General features: G+C 41.3%; 1 protein-coding gene and 1 pseudogene across 1 annotated transcript; both read left to right on the top strand.

Annotated features, from left to right (window-relative positions):
- Positions 1 to 203: 203 nt before the first annotated feature.
- On the top strand, positions 204 to 8473 carry LOC115920259 (NFX1-type zinc finger-containing protein 1-like). Its single transcript, XM_030975673.1, has 4 exons — positions 204 to 1078; positions 1440 to 5981; positions 6366 to 6474; positions 7637 to 8473. The coding sequence occupies exons 1-4, from the start codon at positions 204 to 206 to the stop codon at positions 8471 to 8473; spliced, it is 6363 nt and encodes a 2120-aa protein (XP_030831533.1).
- A 7305-nt stretch (positions 8474 to 15778) lies between these two features.
- On the top strand, positions 15779 to 21001 carry LOC593409 (annotated as a pseudogene).
- Positions 21002 to 21255: the final 254 nt, after the last annotated feature.

The following is a 21255-nucleotide window of genomic DNA, read 5'->3' as shown; positions in this document are numbered from 1 at the left end:
TCTTATAGAAATTAATCATATGTTTCTCTGTATACTCTAGATAGCTGGGAGGTGGCACAGATAGGGGTGATGATGACAACGAATGACGTTTTGCGTATCGTCCTAACTCGAGAGATGACCGTGGGAGGAGTAGACGAAGGGAATTTCGAAGGGGTGTGACTAAAGGACAAGGAAGAGGACCTGTAGCGGATAGTGATAACGGCATGTCGATAAGACAGAACTGGAGGAAAGGAAGCCGTCAGAGAGGAGACGCCATGATGGATGAAAGCTTCAGGGGAGATGACTTCCGAGGAGAAGAAAGGGACACAGAGGAAGAGAGAGAAAGGGAACCTGATAGAGAGAGGGGAGCTGGAAGGGAAGTTGGATGCGAAAGAGGCGATAACAAAGGAGGCCCATTCCGCCAGGGTGGGACAAGTGGAGCTGTAACGGATAGAGATAATGGCATGTCGATAGGACAGAACTGGAGAGAAGGAAATCGTGATAGAGGAGACGCCATGATGGCTAAAAGCATTGGGGGAGATAACGACACGTGGAGAAGACAGAACTGGAGGGAAGGAAGACGTGAAAGAGCAGACGCCATGATGGCTGAAAGCATTGGGGGAGATAACGAAACGTGGAGAAGACAGAACTGGAGAGAAGGAAGTCGTGAAAGAGCAGACGCCATGATGGCTGAAAGCATTGGGGGAGATAACAGCAAGTGGAGAAGACAGAACTGGAGGGAAGGAAGTCGTGAAAGAGGAAACGCCATGATGGGTGAAAGCATTTGGGGTGATAACAGCAAGTGGAGAAGACAGAACTGGAGGGAAGGAAGTCGTGATAGAGGAGACACCATGATGGATGAGAGCTTCAGGGGACATAAATTCCGAAGAGCAGTACTGGACCCAGAAGGAGAGAGAGAAAAGGGGTATGATGGAGAGAGGAGAGCTGAGAACACAGGAGGCCCATTCCGCCAGCGCTACAACGACAGGCAACAAGACGGACCTCGATACGTTCCGGCTAGAGGCCGCGGTCAAAGAGGGGGTCACATGGATCAGAATGCAGCTAGGAGAAAGGGCTATCGAACACAGGAAAATACTAGGTAAAGTACCAAACCCTAAAGGAGTGAGTACCGTATCCGAGAATGGATAAATCACCTCCCTTCAAGATTTAAATATTTTTGTTTCCATATACCCTTATGAACCGATATATTCTCTTCTCCTACACCTGATAATCCGTTGCAATAAATTTGTCTGCAACAGCTAAATAGGTCAATATTTTTGGTTTTTGCCGACATATACTTTTGCTACAATATTAGTCAGTTTAGTTATTTTGCAAAGAGTTGACACACTTGTATAACGGTGACTTTTTTTTTTTAATTGCAATTTTATCAATCTTGAAATTTATGAAAGGGAGTAGGTAAAAATGAATAAAAGCTTTACATGGTATTTCTACAATTTCAGATATGGACAGACCCAAGGAAAATACCCGAACAACCGAGGTTACTTCAGACCGCTTAGTTCCAGACTTCTCAGTGAAATACTTGAGAAAGACCCTACCGAGGCCGCTACAGAACTTGGATCCCTAAAAGGAAACCTTCGAGTCGGTCTCAATGAAGACTCGATGGATGAGGTACGACAGCATCTTTTTTGGGAGGCTCTAGCATTTATTTGCGGAGCTCTAGGTGCAGAACAAACAGTGATCATGCTCCTGACAATGTCCCTTGACTCCAAACTCTGTCGTCAGCATTTACTCACGTTTTTAACCAATCTCAGGCGTCCAGGAGAGAACATCGACGCAAGGCGGTTAAACCTTTTGAAGAATGTCATCACTGTCTTCCAATCAGCCATGCAAAGTTTGCCAAGCCGTGCTTCAGATCTCAAAGTTGCAGTCACTCTCATCTCCGATGCTGTAGCAGACATGGATGAAGACGACAAACGTGATGACATCATGGAGTCAATAAAGTCGTTGAGTAGTCACAATGAGGACATTGAAAAAGAAAGGGAAAGAAAGAAACAGATGGACGGCATTTCTAAGAACCCTCCTCCTGACGACTTCCGCCAGCAAGACATTCTTCCCACTGCCAAGGAATTACAACCTGGATACCAGCCGTTTCTCCGTCCTCATTTGACGAGGGGTGTTTATGCCGATGCAGATCACTACCTGGACGTTCAATTCAGACTACTCAAAGAAGACTTCATCTATCCTCTTCGCAAAGGGATATCAGAGTACTTATCTTTCAAGAAGACCAACCCTGACAAAAGGGCCAAACTTCAGGATGTGCGAATCTACGAGGAAGCTTACTACGATAAATCTGTCCGTGATTTCTTCGGAATTTCACATTACATGGCTTTCAAGAGAATACCTCTTGTCCGATGGCATTCGACAAAACGACTCATGTACGGATCATTGCTCATCCTATCAACGGATGATTTTAAGTCATACATATTTGCAACAGTGGCCAAACGGGACGTACAAGATCTAGAGAAGGGAATGGTAGCCATAACGTTGGTCGACAAAGAAGATGCATCATGTCTACATAATAAGAGTTTTGTGATGGCAGAGTCATTTGTCTTCTTTGAAGCTTATCGCCCAGTCCTCCTGGGTCTCCAGCGAATGACTGGCCCATGCTTGCCGTTTTCCCAGTACACTTTGAGCACGTTTCATGATGTAAAGCCACCCAGCTATCTCCACGATCGGATGGTAACTAAAGACGATGAAATGGTCATCAATCCATGTAGTATCGATATCTCACCTCTGCTGAAAGACGTAAGACGATGCTCTCCAATAGTTGACGTACTTGACGATGGTGCTTGGCCCGATATTGACGATGTACAGCTTGACCAATCACAATATGAAGCTGCCAAGACAGCTCTCACCAAAGAACTCTCTGTAATACAGGGTCCACCAGGTACCGGCAAGACGTACATAGGTCTGAAGATCGTAGAGACTCTTCTCCTTAACAGAGAAATCTGGTCAAGTGAAGAAAACCCTAGCCCAATCTTACTCGTGAGCTACACGAATCATGCACTGGATCAATTTCTGGAGGGGATCTTAACATTCCATGACACTGGCATCGTTCGAGTTGGAAGCCGTAGCAAGAGTGAGAAGTTGCAGCCCTTTAAACTAAATCGGATGGTTGGTCGGTGGGGACGAGAGTACGTTCAACGAAGGGTTCGTCATGTCAAGAAAGAGGTTGACGGTGCAAAAAGACGTGTAGAGAGAACGCAAGCTAGGATAGAGGGTGCAACAAGAGGGATCATCAACGAGGACGAACTACGACCTTTTATGATATTGGAGCATAACAACAGCCTCCTGCGTCTTTCTCATCTGAAACACACAAACTCCTGGCTCGTTGAGTGGCTTCTCTGTGAACGTCATTATGACAGGGATTGGAACCAGCAAGAGAAACGGGATAATCTAGAACAAAGAGATAACCTGCAAGAACAAGAAAGGAAAGAAAGCCCGAAGCGCGGTCCTGTGGCAAATAAAGCAACAATCAAAGTAGAATATGAACGAAGTGCCCTCGAGTCTGAAAGAATGATTGACGACGAATTTGTTGAGGAAAGTTCTGATGAAGAGGAAGACGAAGATTACCCTTTTCTCGGCCTTGACTTAAATGATCTAAACAAAGCAGAGGACGGTATCTTGCGGAAGTTCATCCAAATGAAGATGTCTGGCAAAGATGTTCTCGATCCAGGTGCTCTCCAATCAGTTATCGATGTCTGGAGTATGCATCCAAATGATCGATGGGCACTCTACCAAAGTTGGTTGCAGAGCTACCTGAAACAGTTGAAAGGAAAACTGCCAGCATATGAGCTCGAATTCAAGCAACTTTGTGGTCAGCTAGATGAGGCAAAAAACGTATTAAAATACCAAATCCTTCGACAGGCAACTATAATCGGCATGACTACAACTGGAGCAGCTAATCATCAGCAGGTTTTGCAGAGAGTCCGGCCAAAGATCGTAATAGTAGAGGAAGCAGCTGAGGTACTGGAGGCACACATCATCACGGCATTAAATGCATCATGTCAACAGCTCATTCTTATTGGAGATCATCAACAACTTCGACCGAAACCGAACGTGTACCTCCTGGCAAAGAAGTATCATCTGGACGTTTCATTGTTTGAAAGACTTATCAACAATGAATTTCCTCACTCACAGCTTGAGCTGCAACATCGGATGCGTATCGAACTGTCGGATCTGATGAGAAGGAACTTCTACGACAACCTTCGCGACCATGAAACGGTGAAGCGATACGAAAGTTTGAAAGCAGTTCAAAAGGATATCTTCTTTCTAGATCACGCAGAACCGGAAGATGAAATGGAAGATACACAGAGTCACTACAATCTCCATGAGGCCAGACTCGTAGTAGCGTTGTGTTACTACTTCCTGCAGCAGGGTTATAAATCTGATAAGATTACAATCCTCACAGCTTATACAGGTCAGCTACTGAAAATCATGCAGATTATGGATCATAGCAAGTTTGAGGGAGTCAAAGTTACCTCAATAGACAACTACCAGGGAGAAGAGAATGATATCATTCTTTTGTCCTTTGTGAGGAGCAACAATCATGGGCGCATTGGATTCTTGGGGATTTCGAACCGAGTCTGTGTCTCATTGTCAAGAGCAAAGAAAGGGCTCTACTGCGTTGGAAACTTCACCCTCTTTGCAGAAAAGAGTGAGCTATGGAAGGGAATTGTAACAGATCTAGAATCAATGGGATCTATCGGATATTCCCTTAGGCTGCAATGCACCAATCATCCAGAGGAGATGACAGCGGTGAAAACTGCCGATGACTTCAAGAAGGTACCACTAGGAGGATGTAGTAGAGACTGTGATACCAGGCTGGACTGTGGACACGTTTGTCGATTAAAGTGTCACCCAACATATATCATCCACAAGTGCAAGGCTCCTTGCTCCAAGGTTATCTGTGAGAGAAACCACAAATGTCCAAAGCTCTGCTCGGAAACTTGCTTGACCACTTGTTCAGTCATTGTGGAGAGGATTCTGCCCTGCCGTCATGTCTGCAAAAGGGAGTGTAAGGCCGACATTCGGAGCATCGAGTGTGAGGAAAAGGTTGAAAAAACTTTAGGTTGCTCACACGTCCATCTTCTTCCATGCCACATGCCAACCAAGGGACTTGAAAAGAAGTGCGAAGCCATCATCAACAAGGAACTGCAGTGCGGCCACAGAAAGATAGAGAAGTGTAATGGGAAAGGTCGATGTGATGAGATAGTTTTGAAAGTTCTAGGATGTAACCATACCTGTCAAGCAGCGTGCCATAACGATCCAAAGAACATCGAATGCAAGGAAAATGTTGAGAAAACCTTGCCTTGCGGTCACAAAATGAAGATTATTTGTTCCACCGAAGTAGAAACAGAAGTATGTAAAGCAAGATGCAGTAAGCAGCTTCCATGTGACCACATTTGCAAGGAAAGGTGTGGGGTGGATTGCACTGAGAACTGCACAGAGATGATCACCAGAAATGACTGGCCATGTGGTCATGAGGTAACCGTTAAATGCTGCGATGAAAGCGACGCATGCTACATCGTTTGTGAGGAGATCTTGATATGTGGGCACAAGTGCAAAGGGACTTGTGGAAAATGCTCACAAGGTCGTTATCACCACCCCTGCATTGAGACGTGTAAGAAAAAGCTGGTATGCGGACACGAATGCGCCCTCAAGTGCGATGCACCATGTCTTTCCTGTAAAAAGAAATGTCCTCGGCGTTGCCGTCACTCGCAGTGCAAGCATCCGTGCAGTGAGCCATGTGATGTTTGTATGAAACGTTGCAACTGGAAATGTGAGCATTACGAGTGCAAGACGTTATGTTGCGAGCCTTGTGACAGACCCCCATGCAACAAGCCCTGTCCAAAGATACAGAAATGCGGTCACCCTTGTATCGGTCTGTGTGGTGAGATCTGCCCCAATAAATGTCGCATCTGCGACAAAGAAGATTTGGAGCAACGCTTCTTCGGGACCGAAGATATCCAGACGGCAAGGTAAGCTGAATTTTATGGAACCAGCCTATTAGAAGATAAATCAGGGAAGACGCCTACAATACTTATGAAAAGAAATGACTTTGGATAATCTAATTGCCACTTTTCCATAAAAACATTATTATACAATATGGAGGTTACCATGTGTAATTTTCCAGCCTATATTTCATCATTACCTTTACATGCATATGTAAAAGAAAATTTCAATGTCTTAATTTTTTTTGTTTTACTTCAATAATACATCTAGATTTATATTGCTCGTCATGCTCCTTGGAGGATAAACTTTATCAAGAAGTCGAGCAATTTAAAACTATATGAGAATTTTTCAACGTCATAGCAAGATGCATGCTTTTAAAAATGTCTAAATGCCTTTTGCAATGTGTATAGGTACATTCAACTAGAAGACTGTGGACATTACTTTGAGGTAGGAGGGCTTGACAAGTTCCTTGGACTCAGCACAGAATCCGACGGTGCAGAAACATTTACCAAATTATCGGTAATACTACATTTGTTTTCTTTGTTGTTGTTGTTGAACTACTTTTTTTATTCAGATACAAAATCACATAATAATACATTTTATTTATAACCCGCACTTAATCAAACGTTTCTTTGTTAAACATTATCTTTATCAACTTAGTAGTATTTACATCTGTTCTAGTTTAATTTTCCTCAACTTCTAGTCTATGTTTTAACATAAACAAAATATATTTGCTTATTATTTTCGTTGCTACATTTTTTTTTTTACAATACTCGCTTTATAAATTGCAAATAAAGCATAATGAAATAGTAAAATAATATATGTAACATTTTCCTTTGCGTCATGAATCCATATACAACATGAATGGGTGAGAATTTAAAATTTCTACAGAAAGAGTTACATAATAATATTTCAATAACATTTCAAAATGGATAAATCTTTTTGCACTAAAAAAGTACATGGTTTCTTACAGGAATAACATAAATCCTTTTATTTGATTTTCCATTTGACTTAATTAACAGGTTTTGGTAATATATTATATATAAATTTAAAATTGAATCAAAAATGATCACGAACATCGCAAACTCATGTTTCATGAAGTCTCTATTCTTTGTATTTTCAAAAGATTAATCCACAACCGATTAAAGATCGAAAGGAACTGTAAAACAAAAAATCTATGCATTTTTGAAAACACTGTTATTCAAGAAAACGAAACATGTTTTATTTGAGCTATGTTAAGATGCTACGATGTTATTTTAATTGATTGTGTATGATTGTTTGGTTTGTTCAAAAGCATATATTTATCAATAAATTCATTTTACCAAAAAAAAAATGATCACGAACGTATTTCAATTTAAGTAACCACAGAGAATCCCATTTAATAGAAAAAATTGTCTGTAAAGTTTTTTTTTTTTTAATTATCAATTGATTTGTCTTTTATACTCTTCTCACTCGTATCATATCACGATACTTTTATACGCTTTATCGTAGATAAATAGCATATACTCTAGACAGACCTCTAAATAAAAAGGTACATGTATTTGTAAATGTGTTAAAAGTTGTTCATATAATTCATGTTAAAATAATACATTCTTTTAACTCCTAATTTGTTTATGTATCAGTCACTTCGGTCTTGTGACTCTGAAATTAATATTGGTTTTTATTGTGTATCATTTTCAAGGTAAAAACTTGTCCAAGATGCGAAAAAAACATCCAGTTGAGTCGTCGCTACGGTAATATCCTAAGAGAATCGTCAGCGATTAAGTCGCGAATCGTGGAAAAGGTACAGGATGCTCGCAATAGAAATGACGACAAACAACTCCTCCGTAAAGTCCACTCAGCCTTCAAGTCGGCGAGAGAAACCATTCGGCTTTTGTCACTCAAATCATCAACAGGGATTCACTCAACGCTGTTTGGGGAATTGGCAGAGAGTAGAAAGTCATTGGTGAACCGGCCATTTTTGTACAAGCTTCATGAACTACTAAAGGCATCAACAGAGGAACTGCGGAGACATGGCAAGTCGGCACCGAATGTACTCAAAGATCAGCTCGCAAACCACCTCTGGAATGAGATGAATCGAGTGACAATCATGTGTGACTTGGCCGAAGTACTGATGGGAGGAGCAACAGATTCAACCGAAGTACCAAGACTTCTACACATCCTAGGCCGGGATATGAATATGACATTAGCACATGACCTCCTCAATGGAATTCGCACTGCTAATGGAATCAGCCATACTGGCAATGGCCTACCGACTTTCAACCGCCCTCCGCGTCTTTCCTTCGACATAACCATGTGGTTTATTTGTGCCAAAGGACATCCCGTTTCGAAACATCAGCTCAAGAAGGGCGCGTGCGAGGACTGCGACTTGGAGAAGGCTGGGCAGGAGAGAGCCCGATCCGAGGCTTCTGTAGATGTAGGACACCCTCGACAGAATGTGCCTGAGGAGCGAGGTTTTGGTGGTAGGCTGTTCCATCGGGGTACGGGACCTTTTGAATCATTTATATTCCGCCGCTGACCATGCTATCAGACAATCGGAACTTTTTAATTGAGGTCTCTTTTCAATCCTACCGGCGCAGAAAGAGATGTGTTTTCTATCGCGCCTCTTCTCTGTTCATACTTGAATAATACCTCAAAAAGTAGAACACAGAAAAACAAACTCGTATCAATATGTTGTAAATACGTCTCCACTTTCTTGATCTTCAATTTACATGCACTATTAAATATCCCCTTCACATACACAGATTTTTCCTACGAGTCCGTAAGGATCGCACAAATTCACGGATCTTTCACCGATCCTAACGGTTTGGCCATTTTTACGATCGATTTAAGTTTTGTTACGAGCTATTTACGGTTTACCGCTGGCATTTTTACCACTGGCATTTTTGTCACTGGCATTATTTCCTCTGACATTTTCAACCGACACCTGTATGTATGCATGGGCTTATGTGCGTGTGTGTCCACATTCGTGTCTTTCTTTGTTTTTTAACACACCCTTTCGGCAAAACCGGGGAGGGGGGGGGGGGCTTTGGACGAATGGTCGCGCTCCAGTCAAGGCGACGCGACACTCCCAACGTACCCTTTGGCAAAACCGGGGGGGGGGGGGGCTTTGGACGAATGGTCGCGTTCAAGTCAATGCGACGCGACGCTACGCACCCTTTCGGCATAAGCCGCACTAAGGCGTACTTTAGATTACATCAATCAGGAGTAGAGTATCACAATTGGAGATAAAAATTAGAATTTTTAAGATATATTGATCGTATCCTAACGATTCAAAGTTGTTTTAATGCCAGGGTGATGGGATTTTGTCTATCAAGGGAGGGTATTGGAGAATAGACAAACATTATACTTTAATATTCTTGATCATAATATGAAAATATTTTCGAAACAGTTTATGAAAATGTACTTTTGTTAATTGTTTTATTGTTGCAATTTATGTTTAATCCAAAATATTAATGTGCAATGTATCCAGTTTTAATAATAATGAATTGTACAATTTGCATTTGAATTGAGAGAAAATAATAAAAAATATCTTTAAGAACAAAAATACTATACTCGGAAACCCTATCGCAAAATCCAATCTAGCGCAATATCAAGCCATATGTAGCAGTATGGTCCTGTAGCCCGCTGCTTCGTTAGTAGTGATGTCGGTACACACACTGAGTCGTCTTTTAATTTAAGCTATGGTCACAACCCCCAAAAGTAGCCTGTTCGGCGGCCGGGCGGCAAGTTTTTAGCCAATATCGCCAGGGCACCGAGCGGCAGCCGCACGGGCATCGCTTGTTTTTAGGGCATCGGTCGGTCGCCGCTGAAGTTTGAACGCGGAGTTAAAATTCTGCGGCGCCTGTTCACTTTTCACTCGCCGCCCAAAATACGCTCTGTGCCCGAACGGTCGCCGCTCGGGCACCGACCCAAGCGAGCGTTCGCCGTCGAGCGATTTAGGTCAAAAATCGAAGCCGCTAGGTCAAATGCTGCCGAGCGGTCGCCGCCCAGTCGCTTTCCGTTCGTCGCTGAGAGATCAGCCGGTCACTGGGCGGTGAGTTCAAAATCGGTCGGCAGCCTTTGACCTCGCAGCTTCGATTTTCTACCTATATCGCTCGACGGCGAACGCTCGATTAGGTCGGGGCCGGGCGGCGACCGCCCGGACATCGAGCGAATTTTGGTGCCCCGCTTATTACCGGCCGGCCGCCGAGCAATTTCTTTTAAATCAGCCGGTGGCCGGTGGGAGACAGCTCGAGAATCGGTGGGCCATTAGTCGGTCACTGCCGGGACGCGGCCCGGAGAAGCTCCCCGATTTTGCCCAGTTTTTGACCTAAAAACGGCCGACGATTGACGGAAAATCGACAGGGCACCGCCCAGGCATCGCTGGGGCTCTACAGCCTGCTCGACTTCTCCAAAAATCATTGGGCGATACCTAAATTCCAGCGGCGACCCAGCAGGCTACAAATCGGTCGGTTGCCGCTCTGAGTTGTGACCATAGCTTAAGATAAAATTACATATTTGGTTATGCAGTATTGGCAAGTTGACCGTGAGATGGTGCTGTGAGATAAACAGTACGCTGGGACAGTAATTTCATCAGTTAAGTATCGCTGCAAGATGACACAATAGGAAAATGTTGTAGTGTTACATATGCAATGTTGATGTGGTTGAACAGTCTGTGCTCTTAACCGAGTCTGTTAAAGGCAATTCAGGAGAAGTTATATAGTAATTTTGTATCTTTGTAGGTTTAACATAAAAGAAACCCATCCTACTTAGGAAATGAAGCTTTGTTAAAAATCACAATTTACCCATTTTATTCCGTACTATGTAAATAGAAATGAGATGTGCATAAAGATTACTTCGTGTAGATCAATGCTTCAAGTATTCACATTTCATGTTTAAAGATGTTTGACTTCTGATGCGTTTTTGTAATTGATAGGTTTAATTAGAAGTGATGATATTGTTAGGATAAAAAAGATATGTATATATATATATATATATATATATATATACTCTTGCGTCATTCAGCTGGTGAAAATATGTATATTATTTATAGAAATATGAAATAGAATCGTGACATATTGGTAGTACTTTAAGCAATTTTTATTGTTGGACATAAGCACTTTAAATATATACAATATCAACATTTCTATTATGTATAGATATCAAGATTTTCATTAAAGGTTTTGGGGAATTCTTCATTACGTGTATCATAAATTTCCATTATATAATACCGGTGATCTTCTATCAACGTTGTTAGATGAAAGCCGATCATATAATATACTTCCTAATTGAATAATGTTTGCTGATGTCAGGTTCTAAAATGTATTACTCTTATTATCAGAATTCAGGAAGAAATGGTGATATCATAGAATAATACTGACTTGGTATCCTCACGGTCGTTTATTAAAATAGTAGGATTTATAGTTATTCAAATTTATAATGGAGATTTATTCAACTGAGGTGTAAACTCACTAGTGGAAATAGAACAATGAAACAATTTTTTTTTTAATTCATTTTTGTTTGGACAGCATACATCAAGTCATATGTACTGCATACTAAATATCATTTCCGATTGCTTCTTGGCGGTTTCGTTCACATGACCATAAAATGGTATCGGATGACTATAGAACTCAAGTTTATGTTTTTTGTTGCTGTTGTTAAGAATCATGTAACGAATCACAATATAAATAAACTTTTTATGCTTATTATATCCAAACATTGTTGTACCACTGTGGTAGCTGTACTGTTTTATCGAGTAAGTGTTTTTTCTCATTTGCATGGGTGTTGATCCATCTACATTAGGGGGGGGGGCATTTAAACGGCAAAACATGTGTGTGTCTGTGTGTGTGTGTGTGTGCGTGTATGTTTTGGGGGAGGGAATCTTAGAGGCTCCAGCTCATTCCAACATGGAAACTTCCAAATATTCTGTCAATTGTCAACTCATATTGACGAAGCGATGTGGTCTCTTTCTCGTTTGCATCATATTTTACCGATAGTTCCTTCCAGGACAAAATTCTACATTGTGCTATAAACTTGTCTTGATCTGACATGGTCGTTATGGTAAATAAGTTGTGATAGGCGTGATAATGAACATAATGACAGTATTACAACAACAAAATACTAATGCAGTACAGTACTAGTAATTAAAGAAAAAGAGGCATACCAGGTTGCGAGGGGTTGACCCCAGTCAAATGTAAGAGGAAATAAAGAGAGAGAGAGAGAGAGAGAGAGAGAGAAGGAGGGGTTGTTTGATTAAAATAAGGTAATATGACACTTCTCCACACCTTTCCCAATCGCTAAGCGTTTTAATTTGCATTCCATCAACCGAGTTAGACCATTGGCCCCGAACAATGACAGTGCCCCTTATTAACTAGACCCATGCAAGGACGAATTCTGGAGCCGGCCATTCCACCTCACGCCGCTAAACTGAACCACCTCTTTTATTTTGACTACTGGACTGACAATACCTAAAGGAGTTTAGAAGCTTACTCATTAAGAGATATTTAATTTTAAGATCAGCAACGCCACATTAACAAAAAAGTGCTTTTAGTTTCATTTATCTTTAACATGAGTGCTCCACAATAACGTAATATTGCAATATGTTCACTAAGTTGTGCAGAATGTAAGCGAATTGCGCAAGACCAAAGCGACACGTCACATCCGCATGGTGACATTGTGCAATACCTTTTGAACATGAATGAGAACTGGGTATGAATTACCAAAGACCGACGCTGCTGACGCGTTAAAATGTTAAAGATGAATGTTTGAACGGAAAGCGGTATTATCCACAAAAAATTTACATTTACAACATATATGGGGCGGTGGGGGGGGGGGGGGGGGGGGGGGGAGGGGGGGGTGCGACACCTTGCACCTTAGACAATCGGTCGGTAGTTTTGAGTGAAAAGCAAGACAATTATAAAATATCTGAACATCACGGAAAAGATAGTGCGGGATGGATTCACCTCGTTTTTCATGCTCAGAAAATCAATTAAGAACCCTCCAATATTATTGATAGCAGTTGACGAAACGAAAGACAATGGTGCACATATTTCACTTTTCTTCCGGGAGCATGGGCAAGCAAGGTACATTTCTAGATCTTTTTACCAATGCCTGGATACGCGAATGTGAGTTTTTTTTTCCTCACTAAGTCAATCGTATAGTGGTCCTTGTATGACGATAACAAGAGGTTGAATACGACAGTAACATACCGATGTACGTGATAGATTCCTCTCACCCCCCCCCCCCCCCCCCACAAAAAGTGATTCATACCAATCGCATACAACTATTTTGCAAAAATTGTATCTATGGCAAATTCAGCAAATTCCGATTAAAAATATTAAAGTTATGAATGTGAAGGTGAGGTCAATCAAACATAAATTGGCAACACTGTGAAATATCTCGCGAGCTTCTCCCCAAGTTGCTCTGTCTATACAATTTTTTTCTGGAGGTGGGGGGCTCCTGTCGAATTTGCATGGAGTCTTTTTTTCTTCCAAATATTGAGAAATTATAAATCATAGTATTATTGTAATGGGTCCCATAATGTGGGCGAGGGCGCAACAGGGGACTCAACAGGTGGCGTAGTCTATCGGAGTATACGGGGGGAGGGGGGGGGGGGGGGCATTATCCCAGTCGAATAGCATAGGCAATGAAGAGAGAGACAGAGAGAAGGGGGGGGGGGTGTGTTCGGTGAAAAGAAGATGATATGACACTTCTCGCACCTTTTCCCAGTCGCTAGACGTTTAATTCGAATTCCATTCACTAAGTCAGACCGTTGGCCCCATAATATGGCAGTGCCCTTTATTTACTAGACCCATGCAGGGGCGGATTTTGGAGGGGGAGGGGTGATGGGTGGGTCAAAATCAACTGCACCCACTTTTTAGTTTGGCTGAAGAGGGCCATTGGGTGTATGTTTTATAATTTATTTGCACATTTCTCTCGTAACTGCATGCCCCTACCTCTCTCATACATAATTCTGGAGCCGTCCATTCCATCTTTTCACACTGGCGCTATTAAAGTCAACCACTTCTTTGAAGTTGATTTCTTGATTGACGGTTTCTAATATGAGTTTAGTAGCTGATCACTCACTAAGGAACTTTTTCTTCTCAGATTAGCAACGCTACAGTTTGTAAAATGATTTTAGTTGTATCAATCTTTAACATGAGTGTCCCAAACTTACATAATATTGCAACATGTTTACTATGTGATACAGAATGTAGGCGGATGTTGCACAAGACTTATCCGACACGTCACATCTGCATGCTGACATTGCAATGTTCAGTTTCGGTTTCGCTTGAAATTTTATTACAGGCTATTTCTTGAAGATATCGACTGCTTTAATGATTCAATTCTAATGATTTTATTTCTCATTTAAAATGAATAAATATTGTTGACTCCTTGATTGACAGTTTCTAATATTGGTTTAGTAGCTGATCACTCACTAAGGATCTTTTTCTTCTAAGATTAGCAACGCTACATTTTTAATGATTTTAGTTTCATCAATCTTTAACATGAGTGTCCCAAACTTACATGATATTGCAATACTTTTACTAAGTGATACAGAATGTAAGTGGATTGCGCAAGACCAATCCGACACGTCAAATCTGCATGTTGACATTGCACAATACTTATTGAACATGCATGAGAACAGGATATGAATTACCAAAGACCAACAGTACTGATACGTTCTAGTGTAGAAGGATGACTAGTAGTACAGAAGTACAATTTAATGGTCTGTACAGGCGCTATTCACGCTGAAAATGAAATTATGAAAATATTGACAACAAATCGGTAAATTTTGAAGTCATTTGCGTCCGTTCCGAAACATGATTGACTTACCGACAAGGGTTTGAAAAATCTTCATTCTACAAACAGATATCCGCTAAATTTTAGGTATGAAGTGGTACCAACTGATTGTGTGATATCTTGCATTGCAAATTATGAAAATACCTAATTTTGTATGGATCGCATTAAAGAAGGATTAGCTATAAACCCCTGTAAGAACTCGCTCCGCAGGTCGTCTGACCGTTCGAATTTGACACAATTTTTTGTCAATAAACAGTGAGCATATGCGCAGAAGTGCCTTGGAAGAAAATATAAAAGAGAGCATGCGCTGTTCTGCCCAGGGAAAAATAGTGATAAATATTCGGCGCTCTGGCAGACATTTGTTTTTAATAGTAAATTATATTTTATCACGTGATAAATGTGCGTTCATTTGTGGCAATAGACAAGTAACTATTTGTCAGGTGGCTGGTGAAACCAACAAACTATATTATGACCCATGAAACCAACAAGTTCAATTCACCTACAACGTCGGCCTTGTGGGCTTTATGACATATTTGAGGGTTCTCGAGACAAAAGGGCGCGAAACCTACATGCCGCTTTCGTGTATCACATGACTACATTTCCTAGGTTTGACAAAACCGACGAATCAGATTTTGCGACTTCTGAGAACTTCTCTCTTTCAAAAAATTTAGTGGGCATCTGCTATTCCCCATGCTGCCGTGATTTTGATTTAAATATATTTATGTTTTTGAATATATTACGGTATATTTGTCATGTGTAGGCTACCCATATTGTAAACACACCAAGATAGAGGAATATGTCCCTTAAATAACTGACAATAATCCGTTTATTATTGGTAATACTTCATCAGTTGTTATTGAACCTTAATGTGATCATTATTATCTTATGCAAAAACCCGAAGTTTTAAAAGTGATTCTTACTTTCGGATCCATTTATTTCATTCTTTTCATTTAAACCTTTATTGAATTTAATATTTCCATATTAGGACACTTTACAGATGCTTCCCTATGTTGCAATGTGATATTGCATGACATGAACAATGGCGGAGAAGGCTTTTAACGATAAAACCAACCTACAATCTACAGGTCGATACCAGGGTGATGACACCGACCGTACACCAGGTCACACGAACAAACCCAATACCAGCAGTGTGTCCAAAGGTCATGAGGATAGAAGCGTGCGACCTAAGGAGAAGGTGGACAGCAAGAAGATTACGAAGAGCCGTTCACCCGGAAAGACCCATTACATCGGTCCGAAAGACATTACTGGCCACTTTGGAAAAAGGCAAGACGGAAGACATCAACATGGACAGGGAGGCCAAAGGCAGCAAAGTGGAAGCAGGGCAAAAGGAAGACAACACTCTTCAAGAACACCATCAAAGACAGGGTCAAGAGGAAGGGCGGTAGAGGTTAGAGGTTGTGGAACCAGCGCGCTGCAGCGTCGGTACCAATCCTCAGCCTTCACAACGTGGCAGTCGCTTGTAAGTTTCTCATTCATTTCAACGTCACTATCCTCTGAGAACACGGGCGGGTCGATTTTTTAAGTCCAAAACATCTGCTGAAAATATTTATGTATTCTGTTACCTATTTTCTACCTTACAAACGCAATTATGTTTGACCATATCCATAAAAACACTTTTTTTTGAGGGGGGGGGGGGTGCGCTCGCCTTTCTGAGGTTAAGACGTACTCAACATTACTATCTTAAAAGATCTCCTTTCAAAACGACTCTCTTTGGGAGGATCAATATTTATGAAAATTGTCTTTGCAACTGTTGTTTGAATCTATATAATCTTTCAAGCAGTGATGTCAGAACTATCTTTACCAAATACATCTCTTTAGAGACGACATCAATGACTGGATCGACAGGAGTTTAATAGAAGCGTCACATATTTCAGGAAATATGCAGCTATAAAGTCAAACTGTCATCGCCTTTTCTTGAACTAAAAAAAATCATCATAGTTATAATAGTAATGATATCATTAAGTCATATTTTCTGCTCGAGACACCTTAATGAATAGATAAATATCGTTCTGAAAAATGTTAATCTCTAAATATTATACGAGTTATAGAATGAGGCCATCATAAAAATACTAATGGGAAAGGGAATGGGTCTCAAAATACTGACCTCTTGTGGTATTTTATTTGTACACTGTTGTTCATAAAGGTGGATTCATCTGAGTGGCCATGCGTTGAACAGAGGAATACTTCCTGTTGGGGACCGGGGGGAAATGCGATGAATTATATATAGCTTATTGCATTTTCTTTGTGCCTTTATTATTTGTGGGGGTTGCCCCTACCCTATTCCCCGGTGCGTACAGTCATGAGTGGCAAAGCAATAGCCTCGTAACTGTGAGGCCTCATGATCAAAACCGTGTTGATGTGTTATATTAGTGCCTTTTGGTGAGGCATTAATCCTCATTAATGTCAGTTATGACTTAAGGACGTAGATGACCTAGTTTAAAAGCATAGTAGCAAACACTTGCTTTAGCAGTCACGCAAAACAAACACTCGTCAATTATCATTCAATAAAATTTGAGAATGTATACTATTATCTAGATCAATAAGAATAAATCATTGTCAAAATCATTCCATAAATTGGGGTAAAAAAAAGATTCATCCTTATGATCAACGGTGCATTTAATATAAATGTATTTTAGCTTAATTGTGTATCTTGATCAAAAGTCCTTATACTTGTTTCTAGTATCAGTCTATAGTTTGATCTTGTTTAAAACAAAATAGGTATCGTACTCTCTTACTTTTTATTGTTTTATTTATTTACTTTTAGACACAGACAAAATTTTGATGATATTTTTTCCAGCAAAAAACAAACAAAAGTTCTCCATGTATACATAACTTGTTACCTTTTCTATTAAATCCCCAATTTTATAATTATTTACTAGGGAATTTTCCCCAGGATCAAAGGACATGCGCACATGTCTACCTATTACATCAACGTTCTTATACCACCTCCTTCTAATGGAGCCTTCAGAGGCAGCAATTCAACTTGGTTCACTGAAGGGAAGTTTTACGGCAGGTCTTGAAGAGAAGAACATGGATGCAAAGAAACAGCGCTTATTTTGGGATGTTCTCGCCCATATTTCTGACAATGTTTGTGTAGCCAGTACTGTCGTTATGCTACTTACAGTGGCTGTTGGCTCTAAACTCTTAAACACACACCTACCACTTCGTCTGATCCATCTGAGGGACAGCGCACACCAAAGGGGTACACGCGATTGTGTAGGTATTATTGCTGTACTCGTCACAGTATTTGAATCGATGATCTCCTGCATACCCAGCCGGGCGGCAGAAATCAAGGTACCATTGGTTCTCATGACAAACGTCATTAATGCCATAGATGAAAAATTGACGCAGGACGTCAAGCCATCTTTTGTTGCCATATTGCAGTTAATCGAGTCTCTTGAAGCGGAGAAAGAGTTCACGCGCCAGAAGCAGCTGAATGCTTCATCTAAACCACCGCCAGATGACTTCCGACAACAAAGTGTTCTTCCAACTTACCAAGAGCTGAAACCCTCTTACCGACCATACTTGAGGCCCCATATAGTCAATGGAGCTTACCCGAACGCGGATCATTACTTTGACGTGCACTTCAGGCTCATGAAGGAGGATTTCATCCAGCCTCTAAGAAGTGGTTTGGGGGAATACCTTCACAACAAGCAAGTTCGTCCAGAGAATAGGGTTAAGGTCAATGATATCAGGATTTATGAGAACTTGAAACTGGTCCGACCCAAAACGGACAATTCTGGTGTTTCCTATTTGATGTCATTCAAAAGGCTACCTCATGTCAGATGGGAAATATCGAAGCGTTTGATTTATGGCTCACTAGTCCTACTTTCGGAAGATGAATTCAAGACCTACATTCCAGCCACTGTAGCAAACAGCGAAGCAAAGCAACTTGCACGTGGGTTGGTTGACCTACGCCCTATAGATACAGGAATGTCATTTATTGTTGACAAAACATTTGTCATGGTGGAATCAACAGTTTTCTTCGAGGCATATCGACATGTCTTGGTCGGCCTACAACGGGTAAGCCCGTCAGCCTTTCCAATGGCAAAGCATATTATTGACCTTAAGTCCGACATTAACCCCCCCAACCTACCTAATGCATCTGAGCCATCCCAAACTTGACGGGTCAAATCTAATGGTTGACCGAAAACAGAGGAACAAAGCTTGTGACATCGCTATGACCAAACATCAGAAGACTGCATCTCGAGTCCAGTCCCAGCACAAACGTAGACCCTTTCCCATTTCAGTGCTGAATGGATATGCCTGGCCTGCATCCGGGGAAACCATTCTGAACCCATCTCAGCTAGAAGCAGTAAAAGCAGCACTCACACAGGAACTGTCCCTTATTCAAGGACCTCCTGGGACGGGGAAAACGTACATCGGATTAAAAATTGTGGAAACACTCATTAAGAAAATGAGTTGCTGGTCAGATAAGGAAACAGGTCCTATCCTATTGGTATGCTACACAAACCATGCTTTGGATCAGTTCCTACTCGGTATCATGCAATTCCAGGATACAGGCATCATTAGAGTTGGAAGTCGAAGCAAATGCATAGAACTGGAAAAACACAATCTGAAGGAAGTCATTCGAGAGCAACGTTTCAAGAAGGCTATGAGCGATAAGTACATCAGACGCCGAGCTGGGACCATTAGAAAAGAAACCGCATTGGCAAAGAAGGCTCTAGAGGGCTTCCAAACCAGAATCCAGTTGAGTTCCCAGGGTATTTTGAAAGAGAAAGAGTTCAAGCGCTTTCATATTATGTCTGACGAACACTTCAACAGTATGACGAGGATGGAGAAACTCGGGCATGCCGACTCATGGATGATAGAATGGCTTGTTCCTGATGATGAGAGTGTAAAGAATTTTGTTCAAAATCAAGAGGAAGAGACCACACGAGACAACAAAGGAGAGGAAAGGAAAAGAAACGAAACACAGGAAGATGAAACAATGGTGGGAAGTATCGACGTGGAGAATGAAAGAGAATGGATTGAGGCACAGCGAGTGATCGATGATGATCTACAAGATGATGAAATTCTTGAAGTGGAGGTAGTCAAAAACGTCTTTCCGCTAGTTTATTTCGACGATCTCATGTCATCGGACGACATGAACAGGAGAGAGAAGGGATTTCTGAGGGAAAAGATTACCATGCAAAAGAAAATGCACGCGAATCAAGTTCCAAACGTTAGGGACGTTTGGCGGCTTGATATTCACCAACGTTGGGGCTTGTATCATTACTGGTTAAGCGAGTATATGACGTTACTCGAAGCAAAGATCCCAGTACTCCAGAATGAGTACACTCAATTATGTGCCGAGCTACGAGAAACTAATGACCTCGAGAAATGCTTGGTTTTACAGCAAGCTACAATAGTCGGTATGACTACTACAAGGGCTGCTAATGACCGCGAAGTGCTACAAAGAGTTAAACCGAAGATCATCATTGTTGAGGAAGCTGCAGAAGTGCTAGAGTCGCACATTATCACATCGCTACATTCTTCTTGTGAGCAGCTTATCCTGATTGGTGATCATCAGCAACTTCGCCCAAAGCCACATGTGTACCAACTAGCAACAAGATTTCACCTCGATGTGTCCATGTTTGAACGACTGGTAAAGAACGGGTTCCCCTACAAGAAACTCAAGCAGCAACATCGTATGAGGCCTGAAATATCATCTTTGATGAGAGAACACTTCTACCCGGAGCTGGAAGACCACGAATCAGTGTGTTCGTACAAAGACGTAAAAGGAGTGGAGAAAAACGTCTTCTTCCTCGATCACACAGAGAGAGAGTCACATGTAAGCGAGACAATGAGTCACTACAATCTCCATGAAGTTGACTTTACGGTGGCATTGTGTAAGTACCTTCTGAACCAGGGTTACACGCCCCAGCAGATTACCATACTCACTGCTTACACTGGACAACTCCTGAAATTCAAAGAGAAAATGGACAGAAGTACATTTGAAGGAGTCACGGTGGCTTCAGTCGACAACTACCAAGGAGAAGAGAATGACATCATTCTTTTGTCCTTTGTACGAAGCAGTCAAAATGGCAAGATAGGTTTTCTGAGCATCGCAAACAGAGTGTGCGTGTCGCTGTCCAGAGCAAAGCAAGGGATGTATTGCATAGGAAATTTCACCCTCTACTCTGAGAAATGCGATCTGTGGAAAGGGATCTATGGCGACTTGAAAGCAAATTGTCGTGTAGGAAACACGATGATGTTGCAATGTTTTCAAAGAAAGTGAAGACCTTACGATAATTGTATGTAGTAAGCATTAGCTTTAAAAAAAACAAATAGTTGATTTCATCATGTTAACTTTAGAGTATAAGTCTTTAGTGACGGGTTAAAATGTTAGTATAGAATGAATTTTTTTCTTCCCGTCATGTTATTTTCATGTCGCCACTTCCATTGTTGTATTTTGACTGATTACTGAATGAATTGATATGATTATTGATTTTGCCATAGATATCAAGAAAGGTGATAGTCAATGAATGATTG

Source organism: Strongylocentrotus purpuratus, unplaced genomic scaffold (assembly GCF_000002235.5).
Source record: "Strongylocentrotus purpuratus isolate Spur 01 unplaced genomic scaffold, Spur_5.0 spur5_scaffold_8, whole genome shotgun sequence".
Taxonomy (NCBI): domain Eukaryota; kingdom Metazoa; phylum Echinodermata; class Echinoidea; order Camarodonta; family Strongylocentrotidae; genus Strongylocentrotus; species Strongylocentrotus purpuratus.
This window is presented reverse-complemented; position numbering and strand designations above follow the sequence as displayed.

What these genes read in the sequence shown, in the direction of transcription:
- LOC115920259 (XM_030975673.1), top strand. Translation starts at nt 204, where the DNA reads ATGTCGATAAGACAGAACTGGAGGAAAGGAAGCCGTCAGAGAGGAGAC. An exon ending in GAAGATATCCAGACGGCAAG is followed by an intron (nt 5,982 to 6,365) that starts GTAAGCTGAATT and finishes CAATGTGTATAG; the next exon opens with GTACATTCAACTAGAAGACT. An exon ending in AAACATTTACCAAATTATCG is followed by an intron (nt 6,475 to 7,636) that starts GTAATACTACAT and finishes ATCATTTTCAAG; the next exon opens with GTAAAAACTTGTCCAAGATG.